The 26,922-nt window shown below is 40.1% G+C and overlaps 1 protein-coding gene across 5 annotated transcripts in view; it reads right to left on the bottom strand.

Annotated features, from left to right (window-relative positions):
• The window catches only part of afap1 (actin filament associated protein 1), a 106,036-nt gene that overhangs the window by 17,126 nt on the left and 61,988 nt on the right, over positions 1–26,922 (bottom strand). For all 5 annotated transcript variants that reach the window (XM_055007765.1, XM_055007762.1, XM_055007764.1 and 2 more), the window contains exons 4-8: positions 9,093–9,201; positions 8,771–8,982; positions 8,290–8,469; positions 3,114–3,200; positions 1,210–1,285 (exon numbers count right to left, since the gene is read on the bottom strand). In XM_055007765.1, coding sequence (XP_054863740.1) covers positions 1,210–1,285; positions 3,114–3,200; positions 8,290–8,469; positions 8,771–8,982; positions 9,093–9,201 — 664 coding nt within the window. The remainder of the gene's footprint in view (positions 1–1,209; positions 1,286–3,113; positions 3,201–8,289; positions 8,470–8,770; positions 8,983–9,092; positions 9,202–26,922) is intronic.

Below are 26,922 nucleotides of genomic sequence, written 5' to 3'. Positions count from 1 at the left end.
ACTGCTGATTCCATTCCTACATCCCCAATTAGTTGCACAGAAACGACACACAAACACGACTTACACAACCAAGTCCATGAATCACAGCTCTGAGCTAACTCCATAAAAACCCCCAAACTGGATTGAAGATTTGAAATTAACTGCTGGTGGGAAATTTGTTTCAGAATTAATGCTGGAAAAATGAAACAATTGGAATGGAGAAAAAAAAATAGAGTGTTAAATTTTAGTTGACAATTCAAATATCTGAACTGACAAGTAAAATGAGATTCTTCTCCCTGAGGAATTTCGCCTGCTGAGCAAACACACAGTAAATAATCAGAGACTATTTCAACCGTAACTCTTTGTTTTGGCGTGCAGTTGAGCAGGGAAAGACCATTCCTTAGAAAAAACGTGTTAAATACATCCAAATGCTCTGTCTTCAGGCTTCATGTATTATTAATAAAGGATGAGCTTCCCAGAGCTTGGAGAAATTCTTGTGAATTATAAGAGAGCATAAACAAGAAAGGCAGCCATAATTTTGAAGTTAGAGTTTGATTCGAGTTCAGAACATTCTTGTTGGTTCCAAGAAACACTAATATTGTCCTATCTTCTGTTTAACTTAACTGTTGCTGTGCTTCAGGAGAACAGTTAAAGGGACTTTGAGAATGCAGAATGCAGTGTTTAATGAAGGGGATTTTACTCTATATAAAAAGATATAAAGGGGGTCCTCAACAGCCCCCAAAAGGGCTTGTGGACTGGAGAATGTGAGAACATTAAATCTACCAATCTAGAGCTGTATTTCAAGTATGTATGATTGAATTTTAACAACATGGGTGGTAAGCTTCTGGATGATGACTCAAATCAGCCTAGCCTGTCTTAATTTCAGACTGGGCAGAATGCATCCGATAATAAACACTGATAGAAATCTGTACTTGAGTATCCATGTTCTTAGTCAAGTTAGTGAGGCAGTGTGGTCAGATATGTGATCAATTATGTCATTTCATTCATGGAGATTATTGTTATCCATGTGAATCATCCATTTCCTGTTCTGATAATTCTTATTGAACCAGATATTGTCATTTCCTATCTACCAGAGAGAGAGACTGTCCCAGGAAACTCCTTCCAAATAGCTGAAACAGCCTCATGTATTGGATATCAATGAATCGCAGCAGACTTTCACCTCCATGCAAACGATACAGATTATTTGGTTACTGTTGCCGTGACTCTCACCTTGATCCTTGCAGTCGCTGTGTCCATTTTCGTGGGTTGCTTCACCGTCTGAGCTCGGCCTGTCACTCGATGCCTTCTAAAGGCAGGAAGACCATACAGAGAAAGAATGGGTGCACAGGAAGGTACGAAGTAAAACAAAACTGTGCTTTCCAGTAGGCGACCAGTCGAGAAAAGGCATTAACACACCAACACAGCTGTCTAATTACATCGTACATTATAAAAACCCTCAGAAACATCTGCAAAATGTTAAAGTTGAATAATTAGGCTGGGTTTGTGTTTGCTGTGCCAAGTTAGGAGAGGCTTGTCATTAAAGATCCTCTGATGTAGCTCATTTTCCACAACTAAACACACTTGCATATATTCAGGCGCATATATACACACATATATGCGACGGGTGCTGTACGTCTCCAGTGATTTTACCAGCTTTCCAAATGAAAACCAATAATGCACTGTTTTCCCTTCAACTCCCTAAACTTTCCCTCCTGTGCCACATGGAATTAACCGTTGTTTGGCAAAAGCTTTTACTCCCCAGTGTGATTAAGTTCAATTATGCCAAGAAAAGACGCCCTTATGGGATGGAGGTATATTTGTAAATGTTTTTTTGAACTATAATACAATCAAGTAAGAATTATTAGGTCCACATAAGCCATTACTAGTATGTAAGAAAGACATGAAAAGTCTTAACTATTGCCTCTCAGATTCACAACAGTTAACAAGAAAAACACTCAGAGAACGCAGTACTCCGCCAAGGCTGCTCAGTCGTATCATTTCCAATGGATGAAATCTTTAATTTAAAATGACCTTACATTGAGCACAGGCGTGTTTTATGCTTTAACGTTATGTACGGATACCGAATCTCATCACCTAAATATGTAGTGGAATTGATGGGACTCAGAAACACCCCCACAATTTAATCAATTGCTCCTTGTATGATTTACGACGGTTAGGTCCCGATAAATCCTCAGTGGTGGATTTATAGTAGGATCACAATCATGTGATCGTCAGCAGGCAGCTGATGTAGTGTTCACTTGTTGTCATAGTTACAGTGACGCCGAAAAAAAATGCCATTTTTTTCATAACTTTAGTTGAAGTAGTTTTCTTATTTTGCACAGACACTATTTACATTTGGAAAGCCTTGTTGCATTTGAGAATGCATCCCATTGGGCATCACAATAAAATTAGGCATGGTGTGTTAATTCCATGACAGGAGATATGTGATGTTACCTAAAATTAGTTAAATAGCCCACATATTGGTTGATATCGGAATCGGAAATTGAGAGTTGGACAATATTAGCATATCGGTTATCGTCAAAAATAGTCAATGTCGGGCATTCCTATTAATAAAGTATTGTGAACGGAGACACAGTAAAAAAAATTATAAAAAGACTCAGAGATTTCTCACTCACTTAAACAGCTTTTTAGTGTCTTTGAGCTCATTGTTATGATTTGACAGTCCACCATAAGGAGCAATAAATGCAGTTTTCCCTGGAATAAGTAATACATAAGAGTTATGAACTTCTGGCATGTAATAACACTCTATTGGGGTAGGAGGCAGGATCGCTTCAATTATGTGAGTGGGAGATCACATCAAGAAGAGATGACAAACTTTTAAAACAAAATGTCAGACTTTATATCAAGTTATGCATGAAATGAACAATAATTAGCCAAGGCTAATTAATTCTGCAGCTACCTGAATGTTTTATATATTGTTCTTGGCAGAAAACAGACCTAAGATTTGCAGGAGATTTGCTTTGCATTTAGCTTTGGAGCATAGCAAAACCAGATCATTTGCCTGAGCCAAAATTAATTCTCATTCATAAACAACAATTAAAGGAAAAGTAGAAGATTTGCTAACAAAATTAGCGCATCAGCATCATCTGTCAGCACGAGTGTGTTTTGTTTACCTTTTCCAGTTCAGGCTTGTGCACCGGCGATCCAGATCCAGCTCCGTCCAAGTCTACGCTCCCATTAACGCACACCTCTCTCATCACCTGGAAAACATAAGGAAACACAGCTAAAGCTAATGAGGCTGACATTCACATTAAACATGCGGAAAGTCCACACTCGCATACATGATTGTCACACAGGGAGTTCAGTTTATACGCTGCTACGTCTAACTGGGCTGGGGGAATGTGGTCCTAACCGTGATCAGAACACATGGGAGGATCCCTGATTTAAAAATATTTCCTCACACAATTGCCACATAATTAAGTAGCTCATTCCTTCAGTCTAGAGAGCATGCCTGGGTAATATGGGCCACATGTACGGTGAACTCCCTCCCTTGTCATATCCCATCATGCTACTGAATGGCAGCCAAGGGATCATAAGGCAACACAGGCCATGCAGCAGAGTAAATCCAGGAGAGCGAGCGTGCATGTGGTGTGTTATAGTAGTTGGTTGAGTGGGTGGGTCTGCCACACACATTAGACACCACAGACTTTTACTACATCCATGGAATCCCTATACAATAAGGTCCAGCAGGGGTGAATGAGATCTGCAGGGCTCTAGATGGGGCGCCAGTGTGCATTACCGTGACCTCGTTGGACTTCAGACCTGGCAGCCCACCGTCAGATGTGGCAACCCGAGGCGTGCGGCGGTGACAGGGATGTGTGCAGATGAACGGTGGGTACTGGGAAATGAGATTTCAGACGAACCGCTGTGTGCGCAAGTCGGCTAATGCACTAACACACACAAACGCCCCCTCGTCTTCTCCGCAAGCATTCTGAACCATCTCTGGCCGTGCAGAGCTCCTCCGCTCATTGGTTTTGGCTTCAAGCGAGCATAATTGGGTTTCGCGGTGGAAATGACAGGCTGTGGCTCCATGGGTTTGGCTCGGGGAGCGGTTCAGAGGCTGGAGAGCGGGACAGATAGCACCATCACGTCTATCTTTCATAGTAGAGCTCCGCTGCCAGGCTGGGGTATTATTCCTGATGAGGTACTGCAAATTAAACTGGAGGAGGTGGTGAGACTGTGGCCGGTAGTTCTAGGTGCTGAAATGCCAATTTCAATACCAAGAAATATGCTGATGATAAGTTGCTGAGCATGCGCTTTAGGTACTGAAGGAGTTTTTGAATATTTTCAGCTCTGTGGCGTGCACATTTCATATTTTATTGTTAGAAAATCCTTTTAAAGCCGATATACATTTAACTATTCGAACTATAAATGTAGTGAAAATCTATAAACTTTATTTATTGTAAAAAAAATAAAAGCCCTTTCAATAACTTTACTCACTTTGGACAGAATGTTAACCTGGTGAAACATAAAAACTCAATTTTTAAAAATACAAGGGGTCCTTGGTTTACAACGTCATCGACCTACCGCGTTTTGTCGTTACGTCAGAACTGGTTACATGGAAGTAGTTGGTGAGCAGAGCGAACGAATATGTCGTCACGCAGCGCTATAAGACTGCTCTGTTTACATTCTCCAGTAGTACACCACCTTGGACTGTGCTACATTCACTAACTTCCACTACTTCCTTCCTCATGCTTTGCGGGCTGAAACCATTTGCCTCTGGCTGTACTTGCCTTACACCACTGATGCATGAACACTGAGGCGCTTCCTTTTCTTTTAAAAATTATTGCCACTTGATCTTTGACAAGACTTGTTTGGTGTGTGTTTATGTGCTTTGTGACACACATGATTGCAGAATAGGTATAATATCTATGATAATTTTCAAAGGAAAATTACTGTTATTAAGATATTATGGAGCATTTTAACCCTTTGATGTGCAACATGGGTCAAAAGATACCCATATTCCATTGAACATGGGTATCTTTTAACCCATGTTGTCCATCAAAGGGTTAAAGGCAAATCAAGGGATGAGCATTTCAATCTAACTTTGGCCGTAAATGCTGCAAAATCTGCCATTGGTTCATGTTATAAACCACTACAACAAAAAAGCAGTTGCATGCAGAGGATAGCCATGCACTGTTAAACAGTTAGCAGCAGTTTGCAACAGTCAACAATGAAACACTAGAGGTTAGACTAGACTAGACAAACTTGAGCACATAAGCTGTGAATAACAATCCACATTTAACTTACTTTGATCAAACTTTATACGGAAAAAAACAAGAGAAGAGAAGTTAGGAGAGAAGATATTACATCAGTCAGAGACACAAAAAAAATGAGGTCATACTTCAGCAGGAAGAAAAAAGAAGAAAGAAAAAGGATAAAAGAGAGAGAAATGCTCACAATTGTCAATAAAAGCAATAAAAAAGTTTAGGAGAATGAAGCAAGGACACAATATGGACATGTGCATTCCATAAACACATCGTTAGGACACGGTGTCTGGGAGAGTCATTACTGTAACTAGTGGGCTTTGGAAACCCTCAGGTACTCTCCCAGCTTTCCCTTCACCCTCATTTCTTCTGTCCTCTCCTTTTTCCTTCCCTCTCTCACCTTCCTTCTTCTTTCCAACCTTTCCTCTTATTCTTTTCTGCCTCTTCCTCTTCTCGTCACTCATCTCCTTTTGCTGAAAGTGATTTCACATGGCTTCCTTTTAGTCACGAGGGCACAATGCTGGCTGGCGGCTTGAGCAAGGGTGGGGAAATATCCTAATGAAACCTCATTTCCATTATCCAGATTTGTAATGTGAAACAACAACTTGAGAGACAAAAGGATAATAAATAGATGCAATAACCAAACACGTACACAAGGACAAACTAATCTTTCTGGCTCGATGCTACAGTTACACACCCTGAGGTTCAAGAGAGCATAAACCCGACATCACACTGAATGCAGCACATGGACTTTAAATCCAGAGCTTTTTTGCTGAGGAGGGTGTGAGTGCGAAACCTTAGCCAACTGGATACGATGGCTGCCAATTGCAGCGGCATGACGAACTACATGTGCATCGATTAAGCAAACAAAAACACCACAGTGATTGCGAGAGTGAAAAACTGACTGCCACGGCGTTATCAGTTCAACATGTTTCCAATATCCAGGCACCTGACTAAATACGAGCCCAGACCCGGTATCTCCAAGCAAAAATTAGTGCAGTCGTTACCATAGTTTGGGTGGTACTGAGGTTTGTATATTTTCATGGGTTTAGCTGCGACTGGCCGAAGATACTTCGGCCCAGATGAGGTTACCTGCACCAGCCAATCAATAAACCACGGCTAATTACTATGTGGAACGAGTAATTCAATCAAGAAGAAAAACACAAACTGTTTTGATCTTTGTTTCCTGCCTGCCATAAACACGACTTGGTTGAAACTTCAAGAAAAAGACAGAAAGTAAACGCTGCAAATAGTTACACTGGTGTTTCCATTTTTTAACAAGATAAGAGCGAATGAGAGAAGAAAAAGCACACCTCTGAGTCCAAAATCCTGCTGGTAAAAGTGTAGCTAAAGGCGACTGAGTAGATGGAGGCTGGAGGGCACGAGTAAGTACAAAAATACCACTGCAAAATTAAATGAGGAGGGATCTTTAAATAGCGCACAATAGGTTGTCGAGGACAAACAAGGCATTCCAGAAGATTCTCCAGAGATCTGTGGAGAGCAGAGGTGAGGAGAAAGAGGGGGCTGCAGGGTTTCCTTCAAAACCAAAGACCAGATGAGGTCCGAAACACAGAGAGCGCTGAGGTGCTGGCAACAACAAATGGACGCAGGGGTTTGAAAAGCAGAAAGCACCACAGCTTGTTTGATGTTGGCGGGGTGGGTTTTGTTTTGCCAGATTGTTGCTAGAGGGAAAGATCTGAGAGAGAAAGAGAATTCGAGGGGAGAAAAAAGAAGTGTGAGAGACAGAGACGAGATGGGATCAGAGGACGAGTGAAAACCAAACATCATCACATCAGAGAGAAACCAGGAGAACCACCTGTTCATAACAAACGAGTCATACAATATCAGGAAAAGGCCCCGTTTGAAGAACAAAAGCCAAGTTGTTCCTATAAAGTGAGTTACACCCTTTATTTTTCAATGCTAGCAGAAACATGGAAGTTACAGAACACCTAATTTTACCTCAATGACAACAACATCCGAAATGAAACCGAAATCCGTCGCATTTCACCCTGATCTGAACCATGTTATGGGTCAATATATAATTGCGGGACTTTTTGGAACATTGTTGACATTTTTGCTGTTTTCAGGCCTAAAATCCACATGGCCGCCTATAACCAAACACCACATGACATTTTAGAGAAAGATTCTTCTAAATATTATATATACAAGTCAGTAAAATTGAAATTGAAAGTTATTTATAAAGATACTGTAGTAAACCTGTTGACATGCGAAAAATCCACACTTGACTCACACACTACTTTATATTAAAAAAATAAGAAAGTCTTCGAATTAGATATTTTCCATCTTAAATTTGATATATTGCCAAAAAAGAAATATCTGTCATGATTATCTCAACTTAAAAAGAACACAATCAAAACAATTTCGGACGGTTATTTAGTTGACATTTTAGTGGCATCCAGTCATTTTTTATTAATAAATGAGTGTTTCCATAATAAATAGTGATGGAATTTGTGAAGACATGATCATAATGAACATAAAAAAAATTAGTTTTTTTTCCACTTTTAATGAAAATGTATGCAAGATATATCCCATGGACTTCAAAAGTCCCTCAATTATATATTGACCCTTAGACTGATGTATGGTGAGCACCGTTCATGGTCTGTGAGACTGCAGAAAGCAATCTTTGAATAGCTAATAGGGTTTCATCATGCCTTTAAGTGAAACTATGCCTATATTCCACTCAATACAGACACAAGGAAGTGTTTGATTTCTAATGATGCTACAATTAAGGCGCTAAACATTCCAAATTTTGAGTGGTATATTAATAAAAAAAGTTACTAAGTTACTCACAATCACCCTCATAATAACAAACCATTGAAAGAGACTCAAAACTGAGAATATATCTGAGCTATCTAGCAGGTACGTGTTCAAGAAAACTCTTGATTCAGAAAAGCAGAAATGAATCAAAGTGATGAACCCTGAAAATCAGCTGCTTATCAACACTCTTCACAGTCAAATGGGTCTTAATGTTGGAAGAAAACTGTCTGGACTCGAGGTCAGTGTGCTTGTTTGCTCTGGGGCAATTGCCAGTTCACTCAGTTATGAAACTAACTTGCGTTACCTTGAGCCACTCCTCGGCCTGTTCTTTGCTCTGTACCGCCAGCACCAAGGCGTCCGCCCCCTGGTGGACGATCTTCAGCTCATGCTTCTTCTTCTTGCCGTCTTTGGGGACGTGAGTGATGCTGCAACCTGATAGTGTGAGCTCCATCTGAGGGGTGTGGTCTTTGGAGGATTTGTAACACTGGAGGGGAAGAAGGGGGAATCACTTTTACGTCACACATGCATACAACTATGCACATAAATTTGCAAAACCAGTGACATAACAGTTGGAATCCTGGGAAAGCCAAACTGCAAAATTTACGAGGTGTGGTTATTAAATGAGACTGGCTAATGTCAGTCGAACCACACTGAGTCAATCAATGGGCAAACATCAACAACATCTGACTTAATTAAAGCATTAGTGTCATTATTTAACATCCACACATCTTGTAGCCTAAACTGTTGTAGGAACTCTTTACAGTGAGTCTATAAGAGTTTCTCACCAGCAGTTTGTTGTCCTTGATGACACAGAGGAGTTTGGTCCACTGGCCAAATCGTTTCTTGCGCAGCAGGAACGCACAAATCCGGGCGTCCTTCACCAGATCCATGGACGCTTCCTCGGACGGCCACTGGTGGCGCATCTTCTGACCCTTCCCGTCCTCCTCTTCCTCGTCGTATGACTCGTAGGAGCTGCTCATGGCGTCCGAGTCATAGTCTGAGAGGGGATAAACGGACTACATTGACTGTCCATCAACTGCTGTCTGGGTTTGTAGCCCCAAGTATGTGCTAAATCTGATGTTTAGTATAAATCAGCATCTCACTCACTGGAGGTGATGTATTCAGGAGCCTTCCCAGGACTTAAAGGAACTGCTTCCTCGTAGTAACCTTCTGGCAGAGAGGAGCTGGGCAGCGGAGGAGGGTCATTGTTTGGAGGCTGCAGAGAGAGAACAAGTTTCCACTGATTAGGAGAAGTCCTTCCACTATTTCACATTACATTAAATGACACTTCAGCTTCTTTAAGTGATCACAATTGAATTTAATTAAAGTGGGTTAAGCATTTTCACTCTGGCATTTCAACAGCTTCCACTGCTTACACTTAAAGTGAGACTTCAACTTCATTTCAAGGCAAAGAATGATGATTATTGGACAATTTGTTCAATACACCGTGCCATTCAGAATCACCTATATTGAGTGTTGAACACATACAAGGAATACGGCTCGTGTTAAAAGTAAAAGAACATGTTTAAAGTGGATTCTCACGGTTGAGTTTAAAAATAAACTAGTATTAAATTAGTAGAAGCTTTTTTTTATTCCATTGCTTTTATCAGTACATCCAAATGTTCCCATGAACTTAATTCCCCATGAAACTCTATGTAGCAAGGAAAAACCAAAAAGAAATGTGAAGATGAATTATTACAGCAATGAAGTTTTGCCTCAGGAGTCCTTAAATGATTAATGATCAAAACTGATTTATCTCCGCATCTGCCTTCAATCAATGTCAAGACTGTAAGACAGGAAGTAGTTAGCTGCAAAGTGTAACTTATGTGCCACAGGAGAGAAGTTAGTCTTTTGGTCAGAGCAAAAGACAAAATGAAATAATAGCAGTACAGCACTCTTTATTAGCCTTTGGTGTGTCCAGGCAAAACAGAGGCAATGACTGTCCAGCATTAAAGACATTTAACTCTCAAATGCAAAACAGAAAACGAGGAGACTGAGAAAGAATGCTGGTGAGAAAGTAAAGCCTGTAATTACTGGGCAGTGAGTGACAAAGAAAATAAGTGTGTGGCCAAGAGAAGTGTTGGTTTAAGAAACCCAACCTGAAGCCTTGTTAAGACCATTTAATAATGACGGGAACTGAAGAAGAAGGAAAAGCGGACAAAATGAGTCAATTTGTTTCTGAAGCAGCTACAGAAAGCTGTTGATGTTATTGCACAATGATTAATAAGGCTTTGAATGGATGTAAGATATTTTCATGGTGCTGCAGTGCTGAGCTCATGACAGGAGAGGCTGAAGAGTGGGACGACACCTCCTTTGTTTGACGTGTTCTCTTTGGCACCATACAGTCCTACAAATCCAGTCACTGGAGCGAGGGATCAACCGAACAGCCTGATTTGATCCGTCTTGGCCAACGCCGCATCCCAATTCTCTGACGTTTCGTCTCTTAGAAATAACAGAACTGTGGCTGTTAACGTCAAATCTGATAATGTGGCAGCACATTGAAGCAAATGTTTCACTGGTAGGCATAATAGTATAAGGCTCTGAAAGCTCAGTGCTGTAGAAAAATGTTGAGTGTCGCGTCATGCAGAGTTTTTAAAGGTTCGCGTTGAAGTGGATTACGGTTTTGTTCATCAAAAGCAAGTATATTCCTTCCAATGGTGTCACACTTTACCATTGATCTACAGGTAGCGGTAATGTGATGCAGAAATGTGCCGAAAACTATTTTAAACTTTAAAAGAAAACTTGCAGGTCTCTCTTTTTCCTATACCCTTGCCCCAACCAGTTGAGGCAGACAGCTGCCTTAACTGAGCCTGGCTCTGCTGAAGGTTTCTTCCTGTTAAAGGTGAGTTTTTTCTTCCTACTGTCGAGCTGTTCAGTGGGAATCATTTGGATTTGCTGGATTTGTCACTATTATTTTGAAAGGCAGCATATTGTGAATGACTATGTGAATAAAACTGACAAACTGAAATTCATTCATCCCATTTGTTAAACCTCTGGGTTTTGGTGAGTAACAATGTATTAAAAACAACATTCCACTGAGGGTACATTTAGGCTTCACCCTTTCTTTTCAGTGCTTTTTAATTAGTGCTCATTTATTATTTATGTCCATGAACTGAAGTCATAAAAGCCTTGTGATGATATTTCTAAACATATGTCTGACCCCAATCTTTCAGTGACTTGGCTTGCAATCGTGTTGCCTCTGAAATTTTATAAAGTCCCAGTAAACCACAAATATGACCCAGCATTCATAACCAGAACCCTCTAAGTTGTGTCAAATTTTCTTTGTGAATAACGTGGTGTCAGACGGCAGAAATTTTCATGTGTAAATTAAAAAAAATAATAATGCTATTAAATTACAGCTAACAGAAGCTCCGTGGAGTGTAGTACAGCCCATTAAAAGCTTAATGTTTCTTCTAATATGTAGCCTACAGAGGCCACAAGCCAGGACGAGAAATGAAATGTTGTCAAGCTGTAAAGACCTTATAAGGCCACACTCTAAGCCTCCCTGAAAACCCTATTCACAAAGACGATGCCAAGCTGCGATGGCTGCAGACGTTTTCCTCTTATGGAAAGCCCCTTTGATGTTTGGTTTCATTTTATTTACTGGTGGCAGCGCAGATTTTCCGGTTATAAAACAGGGAAACACCATAACTATTATGAAACTCTGTGTGTTATGGGCCATTGGTTTCCGCTGACCCTATCAGGCGTCGGAGCTGCAGTGATGTCAGGATCTGCTGCTGCAGCAACATGGAACATTAATAAAAGGGTTTGGCTGACGTGCAGCCTCAACGGCTTCAAAGTGCAGAAAGTATGTGTCACTGAAACGCTGGACCGTCCAATATTACAGTCATTCTGCCATAACTATGGCATTTCTGTAATGAAAGAGAACTATTGAATTTTGTTTGAACAAGCCTGTTGGGGGCTCAAAATGCTACGAAAAATACCATGTATTAAAAAGGATTATGCTTGCGATTTTTGCAAAGTGACCTACATCACTTTTAGGCCTATAAAACTTTGCAGTATGCTAGAATTCAATCATTTTTCTACAAGTTATTTAATAACTCTGATTATTATATGGACAAATGAGAGATTTAGGGTGTATTTAAGTTATCACTTAATATGCAGCTAAAAAACATACATTACATATTTGAATTTGACCTAAATTTGAGTCGTCTGTGAGTGTAAAGATTCAGTTTTGACATTGGGAACACGTGTGACTAAATGCTCAGTCCCTCCAGGAATTTGCGATGTTGCGATCGCAACGATTAATGCAAATTCAACAAATCTCTGTGAATTCTGCATGATCTTGCAATTTTGTCCAATCACCGCAACTTTTCCACAATTCTGGCCCGCCTCCCGTGAATTCCACCAATCATATCAGTCCCTAGCGCAAATGTAATGCACGTACGTCACCGAATTCACTTCCTGGTTTATAGTTCGAAGATGCAGACATGTTCGATTCTAATGTCTCTCATTTACCAACAAAAATTACTGCTAAAGACCGTGGAAAACAATCCTGGATGTTCTTCACGAAAGCGGAGGTAAACTGTTTTGCAATATTGTGGTGGAATACAAACAAAAATCATCGATTGACAAGCATTTTTCTAGGAGAATGGCTGAAAGGAGTGGACCACAGACCAGACAAATCACCATGATGGAAGCTGTTGCATCCAGATCTGTTGCAAGCACTCAAAGAATGAGGGAAGTTAGATTAATGAATTGATGTGACAAGCCGTGTGTGAATCTGTGTGTGCCAGGATGTGAAATTAACTTTTGAAGCCACTGACAGATATGCCCAAATATGATTCATTCAATAGTAAATGATCATTTTGTGCCTTAAATCTACCAACCACTTCATGTTAAACCAGTATCTGGCTGCTGCTAATTTCCCACCGTAGTGTGCAAGCTTGTTTAAATGGGTTAAAGAATTAGTTTAGGAATAAATATTGTCAATTAAAATGTTGAAACACGTTCTAAAAGCTGAAAAAATAATTTTTTTTAGCAGCTGTCACTGTCTCCTACATTTTCATGGCAACAAATATGCTTAAAACATTGCAACTTATATCGCAATTTTTTCGAAAAGCTGCCTCGAATTCAGGTATTTTAGGTCGCAACAATCACGAAAAAAGCCTGGGAAATCCTGGAGGGACTGAATGCTTTACCAACTAGCATTTTTCTGGAATTTCTGGCCTCATCCCATGTCAGTCCTCAACAAATGGAACTAACCAAATCTGTTCCACAGTAACAAGGGATCACATCTCCAGCACACATACAGGATTACTTCTTATTGCGTGACTAGTTCTGTGAAGTCATGGGACATGTGTAAGGAAATGGCCTACTGTAGGACCACCTTAAGAAGTGAAACAGACATGTTCAAACACTGAGAAGAAAAGTAAACACTGGCATTGCGACTGGTATTTGGAGGGAGGGCACTGCACTGCCATCAAGTGTGTGAACTTCACTAAACCCGCTGTGTCTGTGCCATTTAACCCTTTGATGCATAACATGGGTCAAAAGTGACCCATATTCCATTGAATATGGGTCACTTTTGACCTATGTTGTGCATCAAAAGGTTAAGATAAGACAGCAGATGAATCAGAAACACTAAAAGAAACTGTTCTACTAATATACATGTTGCAAAGAATGGCATCTTTGAAAATTTCTTAAATTATTGCTTTTAAAGCCTCTTGCTATCATTGAAATCCCACATGTGCTATTACTTATGTTAAGCCAGTTTTTTAACACTAGCCAAGTCAACTCTATACCATATAATGATAAATTAAAGCCAAGCTTTGAAACAGACAAATCCTGGAGATGAAAAATGAACACTGATAAATACCAGGCCTGCAACACCATCTGCCAAACAGTCCATTAAAAATGTTTAAAACTCTCGGACCTCACACTTTCATTACATTTTCTTTTACAAGCTGACTGCCATAGTCTTCCTTATCTCCTGGAACATCTGTCTTGTGACACTGTTTTGTGTAAAAAGGTCCATCTTAACTATTTCTTAGAATTTTTCCTGAAACAAAAATGTAACATTTGATAAAATCAAAATGGTTAAATTCTCATCTTGGTTCATTGTTAACAGTGCAAAGCTGATTTTCTTCTCCCTTCTTCAATACATCTGCCTCCCCTTTCCTAATCCTCCTCTTCATCCTGCCCGTTTCTCTTTCCTGATTCATCTATAAGTCAAGTGGCGGGCCAGGCCTCTAGCAGAAACTTTATCGTATCTCCTTTGGGGGAAACAGCGGTTCGGTGAACTCATTTCTTGGCAGGGATACGCTGCCCCGCTAAACTTCAGCACCGCCAGAGATCTCCTCCCTACCCCTGCCCTAAAATGAAAAAAAATATATTCCTCTGGAGAGAAAGAAAGAAGGAAAGAGAGTCAGAAAAGTATGAGAGCACTCAGCGTGGATAGCCAAACAACAAGGCACAATAACAGGTCTGAGACGTGGATGTGAAACTAGACTTGTTTTTGCTGGTGGACAAAGATTGTTGATATGAAAGCTTCAGCTCCATAACTCACATCACAATGACTTCCTTCAGAAAACTTTAAGGCAACAGGAACACCATTAATAACCCAGCAGAAGCCAGTTGTTTAGGTAAACACGTTTTGTGGAGCGCAGCAGAATATATTACATTACACTCCAGAGAAAGTGACCCCATTGCTCTGCTATGTAGTGACTCAAAGCCTAGAGGGGTGAAAAGAGTGTGTTTGCACACGCTTGTATACAGATGTGCACATAAACACAAAGTCTGTTTTCACTCTCCAACACAACAGCTTGGCCGTATCGCAGCCTTGATCTGCAGATCAATTACACTGCAGCACACAGAAACCAGTGAGGGTTCACCACGGTCATAATGCATACCGGCCCTCTGCTGACCATAAACATACTCTGTAACTTTGCTAAAACACAAAAAATGGGAAAAGAGAAGTATGGATTGGTCAACAATCTGCCTCGCAGATTTCCAAAACTTCCACTCACTATCTTCATGGGGTAGAATTTCAGTAGTCACAGTTCAGAATCTTCATAAACCCATTTCCTTCATTCACTCCAATTCAAATTAGATGGCACTTCTTGAAACTTGAAATAAGTTATTTTTTCACTTATGGACTTTGGAAACAAGCTCTGGACACAACAAAAATATAAAACATACTACCTTTAAACATTGTAAGGCAATATTGTTAGCAAAAAGTTGCATATTTACACATCCCGTAGTTAAAGAGCAACACTGCCATTCATTTGCAGTGATGTTTGTCTCCAAATGGCAAATGCAAATCTAATATTCATTCTGTTTTAGCTCTGCTTTTGGTCAGTACCAACTCCATTAGGAAGTACGTCAGGGCTTTCTTAGCTTTTCAATTGACCACGAAGCTATTTATTGTTGAAGACATTTCACTCTTCGTCCTTCGAAATTTGCTGTAGTGAAGTGTTTATTGGTTTTCCAGCATACGGTGGGTTTACTAACAATAAGTAACTGACCAAGAACATTTTCAGAGTCCACATTTTATTGGGATGGTCAGAGAGTGGGTCAGAGGGTAGGGAGAGGGCCATATATAAATGCAAGGGTGAAAAGTGGTTTATTTGCGTATGGTTGCTAATCAGTAACAAAGGGTAATACAACAAACAACAAAAGGTAGTTGAGTCAAGGGGCCTGGCAGAAAAATGTAGATAGCAGAGTTGTGACAACAAAAGGTAAGAGGAGGTCTGACAGACAGTAACAAACAACAAAAGAACAAAAATTGCAGATAACCGTGGGAAACGGAATGAATGTAGCTGCAGCAAAAGATGCATGCTATTTTCTTCATCAATATAAATTCAATGTAATGATTTTTTTTCTAGTGGAATCAAAGTTATCAGTATCCTGACATGTAATTCCAGTGAATAACTTCCAGAGACACATACTGTCTTCCCTTAGAGACTATGAATGTTGCTGCAAAGAAGCCACAAATTCTAAAACATGAATGCTTAACACACATCGTAAGATCAATACAATCGGCAAATTTCTGAGAATGGGACAGATGTATGTACGTACAGACAACCCGAAACCATTAAAAGTCCAGCCATGGCTGCTTGAAGGCATAAAGTTCTGACTAAAGATACTGTTTGCCAAGTAAAAATTGTAACTGTTCATATTGCATTGTAGCGCACCATGTCCATTGCCTCAGTTTTGTACCTTGAAGAAAGCCGTGAAGGATGAAAATTATTCCGACTGCCACGCTGACAATTCTGAGAAGCTTACTCCTAAATATGAAACTCAAATGATCAAACCATGATCTCTGATAGGAAGCTAGCACACTTTCAATCCTGAGTCTTTGAAACTACTTCTGAGACCGACAGACTCACTCTAAAGCAGTCAAGTGTTCTAAGAAGATTAATCTTTTTGCTTATAGAAAATTGCAGATGTCAGTCCAGTGCCAATATATCTGAAGTTTCCTCCAGTTTCAACAGGTTGGTGTAAGATAACCGTTTGCACAAATGTGATACAAAAGGGTGTGTTGCTTGTACTGTGTCCTACTTCTGTTTGCATGCTTGTGTTTCAAAAAGAAATACTCTCAAAGTTGTAATGTAAACAACAACTTACCATCAAACAAAGAGTGTTAAAGAACTGCCAACAACAACTTATTATTTTTAGGCAACTCCTGGCCCACTGAAAGCACTAATACTACCAGAGTAAAGGGAGTTTTCACGTCCCAATCATGGTCTAAATCCTGGTCCTTCTTGACAAGAATATATTTCTAGAAGAAACACTGCATAAGTAGAGCAGCATGTACAGGTCATGTCCATGGATGCAGATCAGAAATGTCAGAATTCCACAGTCATAATGTGTAATTAGGTAGTGGTAAAGGAGTCCTGACCTTGGTTTGGATACTTTGAGTGGGAGGTTTGTCTGCTGCTCCAGCACTGGCCTGTAACTCACATCTAAACATTTATGCCAAGTATCCATTTTTGCCCTGAGTAGGAGGACTGGACCTGAATAAATGTTTCTGCCATGGTGCCAGTGGGACGCTGGAATGGATAAACTGAGTGGACACAGGAAAGCCACTCCCTTAGAAAGGGCATGGAAAAGGAAAACTGCATTTCCCATGATTCTTGGAAAATTATCTAATGTATGTTCAACTGCATTGAAAAACACATGGTTCTTTGAAAAGAATTCAAAGGTAGAAGTCTGTGTGCATGAAGATATGAGGAGAAAAATCTGTTCTTTTACTACTGGGTATGAGAGTTTCAGATCCATCCATCCATCCATCCATCCATCCAAGTGGCAAATGGCTGAAAAAAAGCCACCGGTATCTTTACCCAAGAAACTCATGTTTATGTGTCTACTGAGACTAACGTTATCGTTGAAAGATAATTTTGAAATGGGATATGACAGCTTATACAACTCTACCAGGTTACTAATGTTACACCATTATATTTTGGTAAATACTCTTTTTTTCTACAGTAACACATACATATATTCAGTGCTTTAGTATAAAACTGTACCCATCCAGACACGTAATTGCAAATGACCAAGGAGCCAAGATGGACTTGAGAACTGCTGGTTTGGGGATATTTGGAACCAATGCCAATGGCAAAGCCATAACAGTTAGATTTTTTCTTTTATTTTCATTAAATTACTCAGAGATCTGAACAATTTACGAAATAAGAGCCTCTAAAGGTCAGTGTTCATAGGTCAAATGTGAGATCTGCAAGAGGTTTTGTCGAGACCCCTGCTCGTTTCTGGTACCACCTTGCCTCGTAGTTATACTCTTCACATCTGGGAGCTGCTCAGTTCAACCACAGCCTTCTACTGTTGGCCTCTGGTCGCCTCTCTGCTTCTTGTACAACTGAAGGTTAAGTGCATTACCCAAGGTCATTTAGGTGGTAGTTATACGAGGGCAGGGGGGAGAGTTACTCCTTCACTTGCCTTGACCAGATTTTTGCAGCTGGTCCCAGCTACCGCTGTCTATATTTATTCAAGCACATGGTTTTTCAGCTGAGACTCTCTCCAGTCAGACAAACTAAGGACTGACCAAATGTTTCGAATCGTCTGTTACAGTATTAGCACACCTCCAAACATTTGAAAGGTTTCCAAGCAATGCCAGAGTAAAGTCCTCACTGAAACCTTCGACACTTTTAAACCTGCCAAAACACTCAACAGCACAGAAACAACAGATGGGACAAAACGTGGACGTGCACACGCTCGTATTCCCCCATCATTCTTTGAAGCTTGAGCGTGAGGTCAAATAACGGCAATGACTTATAAATTGATGCCAGACAGCAGGAGAAGATGAAAGCACAAAGAGCAAAATGATGTTGTGCTAGTTACCCATCAGCCCCCGGTCAACAGCATGTCCTGAACTTTGTCCCTGGATGACCTTGAGACCACTAGCTTGTAAAACACAGACTAATGGTTGATGTTTCACAGCTAAAGACAACAGCATTTTATCTGAATGTATTCATTTTATCCTAACCCTGCTGGTATGTAAAAATCAGACTCATGGAGCATCGAAGAGGAAAAAGCAATTGCTTGATCTCAGTTATTTATATACAGATTTTTAGCTTTGCCAGACACTGTTTATAAATCTGGCTTATCAGTTGGAGTTTTGTGATAACAAACCACAGCACACATTCTGATGGTTACATCAGTGGCAGCGTTCCAGTCGCACTACTGAAAGCCTCATTGTGTGGGAGACGAACTCAATCCGGATGTCAACTGATTAGCCAACACATACTATTTACATGAGTACAGTACATTTTTCAAAACATTCAAATGTAGAAAGCAGCAATATGGGAAGAAAAAAAAAGACAAGCTAGACTCAGAAAGGCTCACCTACTGTACAAATACACACTAAATCTCTCCAACAAAATCCCCTCTCTGCAGGACTCAAGGCCTCATCCAAGCACAAGACCTGCCAACCTCTGAGATACACATCTAAGTGTTCCAAATCTCTGTTTTTACATGAACCACCCATGCTAGTGTTACCTCCAACAAAACAAAGCCTTTCTCACAACTCTCGTTCTTTATTTCCCCTCTTTCCTGCCTCAGACAGGCCAGTTAAGTGTGCCTTTTGCGGGACAGGTGCGTTCACCAGAGTGCTGTTTCTGACGGAAGTGCCAGCTTGCCAGCTGGACTGAAAAAATAACTGGGGAGTGAGATTGGGTTGGGCGTTTCCTGCATTTCTCTCACCTCACAATGAGGCATAAATGTGGGTCAGCAGGAGCCGGTGGGAGCCGACAGGAGCTGGTGGTCCACTGCTGTAGACAAGACGGGTGGAGTAGACCTGCTTTCCCTGGTGCTGTAAAGTAACTCCATATCTGGAATGGAACTGGACTATTGTGCTAGAACGGAGTGAAAATCAACATAGAGAGGAAACAGATCCATCCCACAGTAGAGCTTAATGGAAATATGTGGTCATTTATTATGGAAGAGTAAAACATTACAGTGCTCTACACACAGAAATATTGATTTGATAGATTTTTTTTAAACGTGTAAAAGACATGTACTGAGTGGAGCATCTTAGAATTGAAAAACAAACTTGGCTGTGCTCTTTGGTGGGAAAGCTGAGATGGAATTGCACCAAATTACTTTTTAACAACATCCAGGAAGAGGCAGTGTAGGGAAAGTGGGGGAGTGGCCTGTTAGAGTCTCTTTGGGACCATGCAGCCATCTCAGGTAAATTTGTGTTGTAAGGTAGTGGCTGTGTCTTTGCTTTTTTTTCCTTTTTAGATAGCATTAGCAATTAGCAATTGGTACTTGCATCTTAGATGAAGTCTACCTGTATAGTCTCTGTCTATGGTGAGCTTGGCTGAAGTAGTGAAGTATTCTAGCAATTAGCAGTTAGCATTAGCATGTAGTACTAGCAAGTTTGGTGAGCTGGCTTGTATAGTTTCTTTGTCAGTGGTAAGTTTGTTGTGGACAGTGTAGTAGTTTTGCAGCTAGCATTAGCATTTAGAGCTAGCACTAGCAGGTTTGGAGAGTCTGTATGTATAGTTTCTTTGCCACTTTTTAGCAGCTGTCACTAGGTATTCAGCATCATGCACTAGCTAACTGGTAGCATCGGCACTGGTCACTACCTGGAGCATCTCCTAAATGGGCCTGGGCCAGTTGAATGTGGCAGTGCTGTTTGGATTGTGTAGGAGCAGTGAGTTCACTGCCTAGCCTCCTGGAAACACAGTTGAAGGGAGGTTTCCACCTGATGACCCCCAGAGATGTGTTAGGAATCACTGCTCACCGATATGTATAGTGATAAGTCAAGGATCCTACGTCCTTCATTGAGTGCACATCTTTCTTGTTTGGAGCACAAGTGTCTTGTGTTTAAATTAATAAAAACTTCTTCAGCATTTCTGTTCTAGAATTTACATTAATACCAAATACTTGTTAAAAAATTTTAAAAATCTGTCTTTGTACAGTATAACTTGAATAATTTCAGTCCACCACATTTACTGTTGTGTTAAGCGCCGAGTAATGGACAAAAGTTTGACTTGAGCTCTATTATTTCACGTCATAATCTGGCTATGCAAGATCCCATCCTACTAATAATCACAATTACAGTAGTAAAGTGCTTCAGCGATTTAAATGCTCAGCTGTTAAGTTGGAAAAAAACATTCTTATGCATTTTGTTGTTTGATTTAAAATAACGGAAAGGAAAAAATAACTACAAAGTATAAGAGCTTGTAAAAGCACCGGTAGTGTGTGTGTGAATGGACTAGTGAAAAACACTGCAAAGCATTTTGTAGAGACACTAATATAAAAGGCAATATATAACATCTGAACACTAGTTACTATTAGATGGTGCCTCTAAATTGAGACTGCATTAAGGTATTAAGAGTGGTGTACATTCAAATTTCACTTAACACACACTTACAGCACATGTCTGGATGATGATGATTTCACAGAAGTGCTATAAGGCAGATTAAGCTAAAGTCATATTGTCGTAGCCAATGCAGACAGTCGTACAAAAGGAGTTAATTTAAGAGACTGGCTGACTGACAAAAGGAAAACTACTTGAGCATTTATAGCAGCATGGTCAAGGCAGTTGCGTTAACTATATTAGATTTCTGCTTGAGCCCAAACTTCTCTTGGGGTGGCTAAACAAATTCTGGCCATTCAGTGGGGGATTTTGGGGGAAGTGATACGTTGCTCCGTCACTTTTTATGCTCCAGTTCTGCTTTAAAATCAGCAGCAGCAGCCTCAGGTGCATCCCTATTTGCAGAGCTGTGGTCAAGAGGCAACAATAAGCCAAAAAGATACACTCTTATCACTGTGACACAGCCACCATGAAGTAAAACTAGCAATTGCAACACTGCCCTGTAGAAGTTTCATACAGTACACTACTGAGATAACTGTTTTTAAATGTTTTCAGCATTTTTTTCATTTTAAAAACCCGAACATCAATAAAGACTGAATAAACCTATCGACCTTTTGGTCCATCAAGCCCAATAAGATTACATTTGGTACAACAGTAAACTGCATTAGCTCTCTAACAGACGACAGAAATAGCTTCTATTTTCCCTCAGTGCTTTATTAAGTCACTTCGATCACATCATGTGTCAGGAAAAAAAACCTGGCATAGTAAAAAGCCTTCAAAAGCAGTAGAGAGGGGGAAAAAAAGTTGTGGAATAGGTTTTCCATCCGTGCTCCAGTTTCTCAGCAGGGACTTTTTCCAAAGAGTGTTAGTGTAAGTAGGCTGAAACAGTTCTGGCCCTCAGGATTAACCATCCTGTGGGCATGTGTCACTTAGTCAAGTCCCACTGCTCGCTGCAGTTAAGACTTAATCAAACTCCAATTTGCCACTTTTTTGGTTACGTGTGATGCCCTTCAATATGATCTGCTAAGCAGCCTCATTTCCTGTCTCAAGTCAATGACACAACACCGCTGATGTCACCGAAGGCTTTGCTGTGGTCGACTAAACCACAGAGTCGGGGAACCCCGCCGTGGAATTAAGTCGAATATGAAAACAGATTCATCAGCACTAAATGGTGACCAAAACAAGCCTCCTGATGAACTCCTGAAGGCAAGTCATATCTAAAGACGTGCAAAGGCAGGGCTGGATCGATTGTAAATGCGAGTGCGAGCCAAGTCTTGCCGTGCACGCTCTCTGTAGCTTGACACAGCACAGTGACACATTTACTTGCAACAGTGTGTTTCCCCCTTCAGGCTAGAAAACATTTGGCTTGGCAATATACAGCAGGCATGCATTTATTCCAAATAGAGTGCTGCTCGTCTACGGCCACCAACATGGAAATGTCTTCTGAGTTGGTACCAAATGCTCTGACAAGAGGGTGGGTTCAAACAACCGAGATTATGCCCAGCGATACATACGAGTGGATGTGGACATTGTGTGTACAGTACTGGCTACATCTGAGTATAAGGTTTGGGCTGAGACGCATATTTATCTTCAAAAGCGCTCGAGGGGGAGGGGGTTGTCTGATTCAAAATGAGAAGGGGAGGAAATGAATTCCAAATGAGATCCAGACTGCTACGGATAACGCAACCCAGTCAGCATGAACAGCGTTGTCCATCACAACAAGCGCACTTCTGTAAGCTTCGGTGCTCTAAGTGTATAACAGAAAGCAAATACACACAATGTATGGTGTGAATTTTTAGTGTACACATGATGCAAGACATCTCAGCATTGGTTAACTAGTACAGCGAGGGAGGGAGGCTCTGTTTCGGGGAAGATGAGGGTCGGGGAGGGGAGGGGAGGCGGGTGAAAGGGGAGGGATAGCACCGCTCTCCAACATCAACACAGATGGAAATCATTTGTGTTTCAACAAGCGACGGGACTGGTCCACGTTCTGCTGCTGTGGAGCTAGCACGGCCCTGAGGATGCAACTGATGATGTGACTGGAAAGGCAACCATTAGTGCAAAAACAATTAGCACAAAATTCCAAATGTTTGAGGTTTCAGCCTCTTAAATCCAAGGGCTTTCTTCTTTTCTCTGGCTTGGATTATTTTTAAGAGGGTTTTGGATTCTTGGTCAGACAAAATAAACAACTTAAAAGACGTCATCTTGGGTTTGCAGGACTTGTAACAGTTGTTTTGTTGGAAATTTTAATTTAGAAAGAAATGGGGACAATGATACACAGTCTTCAATGTCTCCTCTGGAAAGCATCCACAAAGTTGCACATAACTGGACACATAAAAACTGATAGAAATAGTTGTAGTAGGGTCAATATATAATTGTAGGACTTTTTGGAACATAGTTGACAGGTATCATAGTTGATATTTGTGCTGTTTTCAACACCACATGGCATTTTTACAGAAAGATTCTTCTAAATATTATATATACAATTGAGTAAAATTGAAATTGAAAGTTATTTCTAATGATATTGTAGTAAACCTGTTGACATGATAAATCCACACTTGACTCACACACTACTTTATGTCAAATAACTAAGAAAGCCTTAGAGTCTGGCCAGTCTTTTCTTCAGGAGGAAATGACATCATGTGGAGCAGGTCATGTGATCTGGAATTAACACACTTCCTTGAGAGGTGTTTTTATAATGGGTAATTTCTCTGACGCAGACACAATTTATTATTTTCCATATAAAATTTGATATATTGCCAAAAAAAGAAATATGTTATGATTATCTCAACTTAATAAAAATAACACAATCAAAACTATTTTTGAATCAGCTCATTTTATTATTGTTTAGCTAAATAGAAGGTGGTTGTTATTAAATGCGGAGGGTTATTTAGTTGACATTTTAGTGATATCCAGTCATTTTTTATTAATAAGTGATTGTTTCCATAACAAATAATGATGGAATTTGTACAGACATGATCACAATGAACATAAAAAAAAAACATCTGTTTTATTATTTTTAATGAACATGTATGCAAGATGTATCCCATGGACTTCAAAAGTCCCTCAATTATATATTGACCCAGGAGTTAAAATCCAGATTTGTCAAATTTATCCGTTACATGAAATGAAAGACAATCCAGCATGAAGCAGACTGATGCATTTTTCTGTCAACTGACCTCAACACTTGTACATAAACAGTCCTCATCATCCCGTGTGCAATGCCACAAGCAGGTGTATTTCACAAATGCTTGTTCTTTTTCATGGTGGATGAAGCTCCTTTCTCCGTCTGGAAGTGGATCTCTTCAATGTAGCTTACATAATTTACATTTTATTTTTCAGGCCTATTGTTCAAACTATTCAGCAGCTGGATGGAAACTGTTCATGTGGCTTAGGCAGGGAGCTTGTTGATGGCAGGAATGTATTTCATGTCAAAGATAAAAGAGTAATATTAGTGTAGCATAAATCCTGGATATGAAAGAAAAAGACTGCTGTAGTCGTACAAGTCTTCACAGGGATTTGGTGTCACACTTAGTGGTCATTATGATCTAAACAGAGCCAGACTTTGGTTTTGTGTGTGTTTGTGTGCAATCGAGTGTGGCATGTAGCACATTGTAAAATAATGCAGTGATCCTCTTCCTTAGATGAGATTTATGAGGCGGGCGGTGAGGAGAGCATCAAGCTGATGTGATTCTCTGTGAGTATATAGTTTGTGTGTGTAAACCAAACAGTTTTGCTGATTTATTTTGCACGTGCACACACCTCTTTATAGTAAAACACCAGGAGGAACACCTCATGACTTTTACTACTCCCTTGGAGGATTAACATCATTGGTTTGATTTAAAGTCCATTAGTTTGATCACATCATAAACTATACTGGCCGATTAGTTTTTTTTTTGCCAAGTTATCATATTAGTGGTAAAACTATTTGATAATTTCATGACATTTTATTACAAACAGACTTACAGAGAAAATGAATATAAGTGTATAAGCAAGCTCTCATGTACAGCGTGACCATTTTGTAGTCCTGATGATGCAAGGACATGTTTCTGCCATTCTATCTATGGTGTAATGCATGCATGTAATACAAGTTAAATAGGACTTAATGCCTACTTTTTGGCGAGAATTACTTCACTATTTTAATCCTATGGTTTCTTTTGGGTCAAGGTTTGAACTTTTCTTTTTGTTTAGACCTCAATTTTGACCCTCTTCCTATGTATACACAGCAAGGGGAAGGCAACAGGGTGGTTCAAAGCAGACCAAGTTTAGCTTTTTAACCTAAAAAGGGCCCAATGCGTGCCTGTTTGGTTAGTGGACATCCTGCTGGATCTCCTGATCTCTAATTAAATTAGTGTTTTTATTTGTGTCTGTGTGCATTCTTACCAAAGTTAATAACAAACCTGCCCTTGGTAAACAAATCTAGTAGCTTGCACACATCACCTCTTTGTTTCATTGTTTCGTTTTGCCAATGCTAGTGTCAAGAGGAGTCAAACATGTGACTACCATGCTCTAGTAACAGATACACTGTGTTAGCTTGCTTGCTAGCATGTCTTCACCTCATCTGACTATCCTGAACAACAAGCTTGGCAGTGCTGGCGTTAAAAAAAAGGGAAATGAACACAGATAAAAATGGTCCATTGTGGCAAAGCTCCATTCTTAATTACGCATGAGGTTAATTTATCATTTTAACCACCAGTTTCATGATATGAATTTACATAAAAAGACATTTTTTATGGTGAAAAAGTTCTGAAATGGACTAAATATCAAAACGAGGCAAATTCATCACTGTTGGTAAACTGTTACCAATGCCTGCTAGCAGGTTATACCCCAACTGTGACGTGAACTTAGCGTGTCTGCTAACCAAACGAAGTAAAGTTTAAACAAAGACATCACTTTACGCATTAATTTTTTATGATTTTTGAAATATACAGCAACAACAGTTTAATTTTGATGGAACTTTGAGCTAACATAATCTCTTACCAATGTAAATACGGCTGTAGTGCTTAGCTAACACTCCTAGTTTAATTACTGCTGCACATTGGTTGCAGACTATTTTGAGCGAGTTTCTCAGTATTTTGAGATAGTAGCTTATTACTTCTCCATGCCATTTAGAGAAAAGTTCTCTTTACTTTAAGACACCAAGTCATTATGTTTAGAAAGCTTCTCATTATTGTGAAATACTAACTCACTGGGCTAGGAAGTTTCTTATCATAACAACTTACAGGATCTATTTCTTCCATCACAGTGGCAGAAATTAGCTCCCATAGTTTTCATATCAAGTCTATTTTGCTCAATATATAATGCAGTACCCAGTGTTAGCCATTTTAACATGTTGTTTACCAGAAGGTACAGTGCAGGGACCTCGGTATAATTTGATCAGTTCCTATTTTATGTTCAATTCACAACCACAACGTTGTATAAATGACAAGATCCGTTCTATCCACTCCATTTTTTCTGCCTGAGTAATGCAGGATTAGTGCAGTAACACTGTCTTCTCACTAAACATTTACTACTGTGTTGTAAATCAACTGAGCTACTCCAAACTAATTATTCCTTATATAGCAGTGAATAATCAAAATGGCTGCCACAGGCGTTGGGGTTAGACGGAGCTCTAATGCAGCTTCTAAAACCGCAGCCTCTCGGTATTGCAGAGTGTTGGTTTGGCTCGGCACTGAGGCTTGACGGGTCACAGACAGACCATGGCCAAGGCCGTCTCTTCCTCCTCCATTCTTTCACCGGATCTCTCTTGTCTATTCATTATGCTCATTCACCGATAATAACTCAAGACTAATCCTTCCACATTCTTTTGTGGAAACTAACTTCATCCGACACATGACTAAACAGGGTGCTACACTAAATCCTCTTCTTTGTTACTTTAACTCTCTACCCTGTTTACTCCCCTCTCTTTGACGGTCTCCTCCCCGGTCTCTATCTTTTTGTTCATTTGTTGCAGGCTGAAATTTACACGGCTTAGAGGACCGGCAGAGCGTCTTTTTTCCCCCTCAGCCTGGACGGCTTATCCAGAGGTCAGTGTGGAAACGTGATGGATGGTAATTTCAGAGCAGAGAGACAGAAGCAGCGAGACAGAGAGCTGGAAGAAAATGAAAGACAGTAGCTGGATTTCCATCCAAGTATATT

Source organism: Amphiprion ocellaris, chromosome 23 (genome assembly GCF_022539595.1).
Source record: "Amphiprion ocellaris isolate individual 3 ecotype Okinawa chromosome 23, ASM2253959v1, whole genome shotgun sequence".
NCBI classification, from domain to species: Eukaryota; Metazoa; Chordata; class Actinopteri; family Pomacentridae; genus Amphiprion; species Amphiprion ocellaris.
The sequence above is the reverse complement of the archived record's forward strand: the minus strand, read 5'-3'. Positions and strand labels throughout refer to the sequence as shown.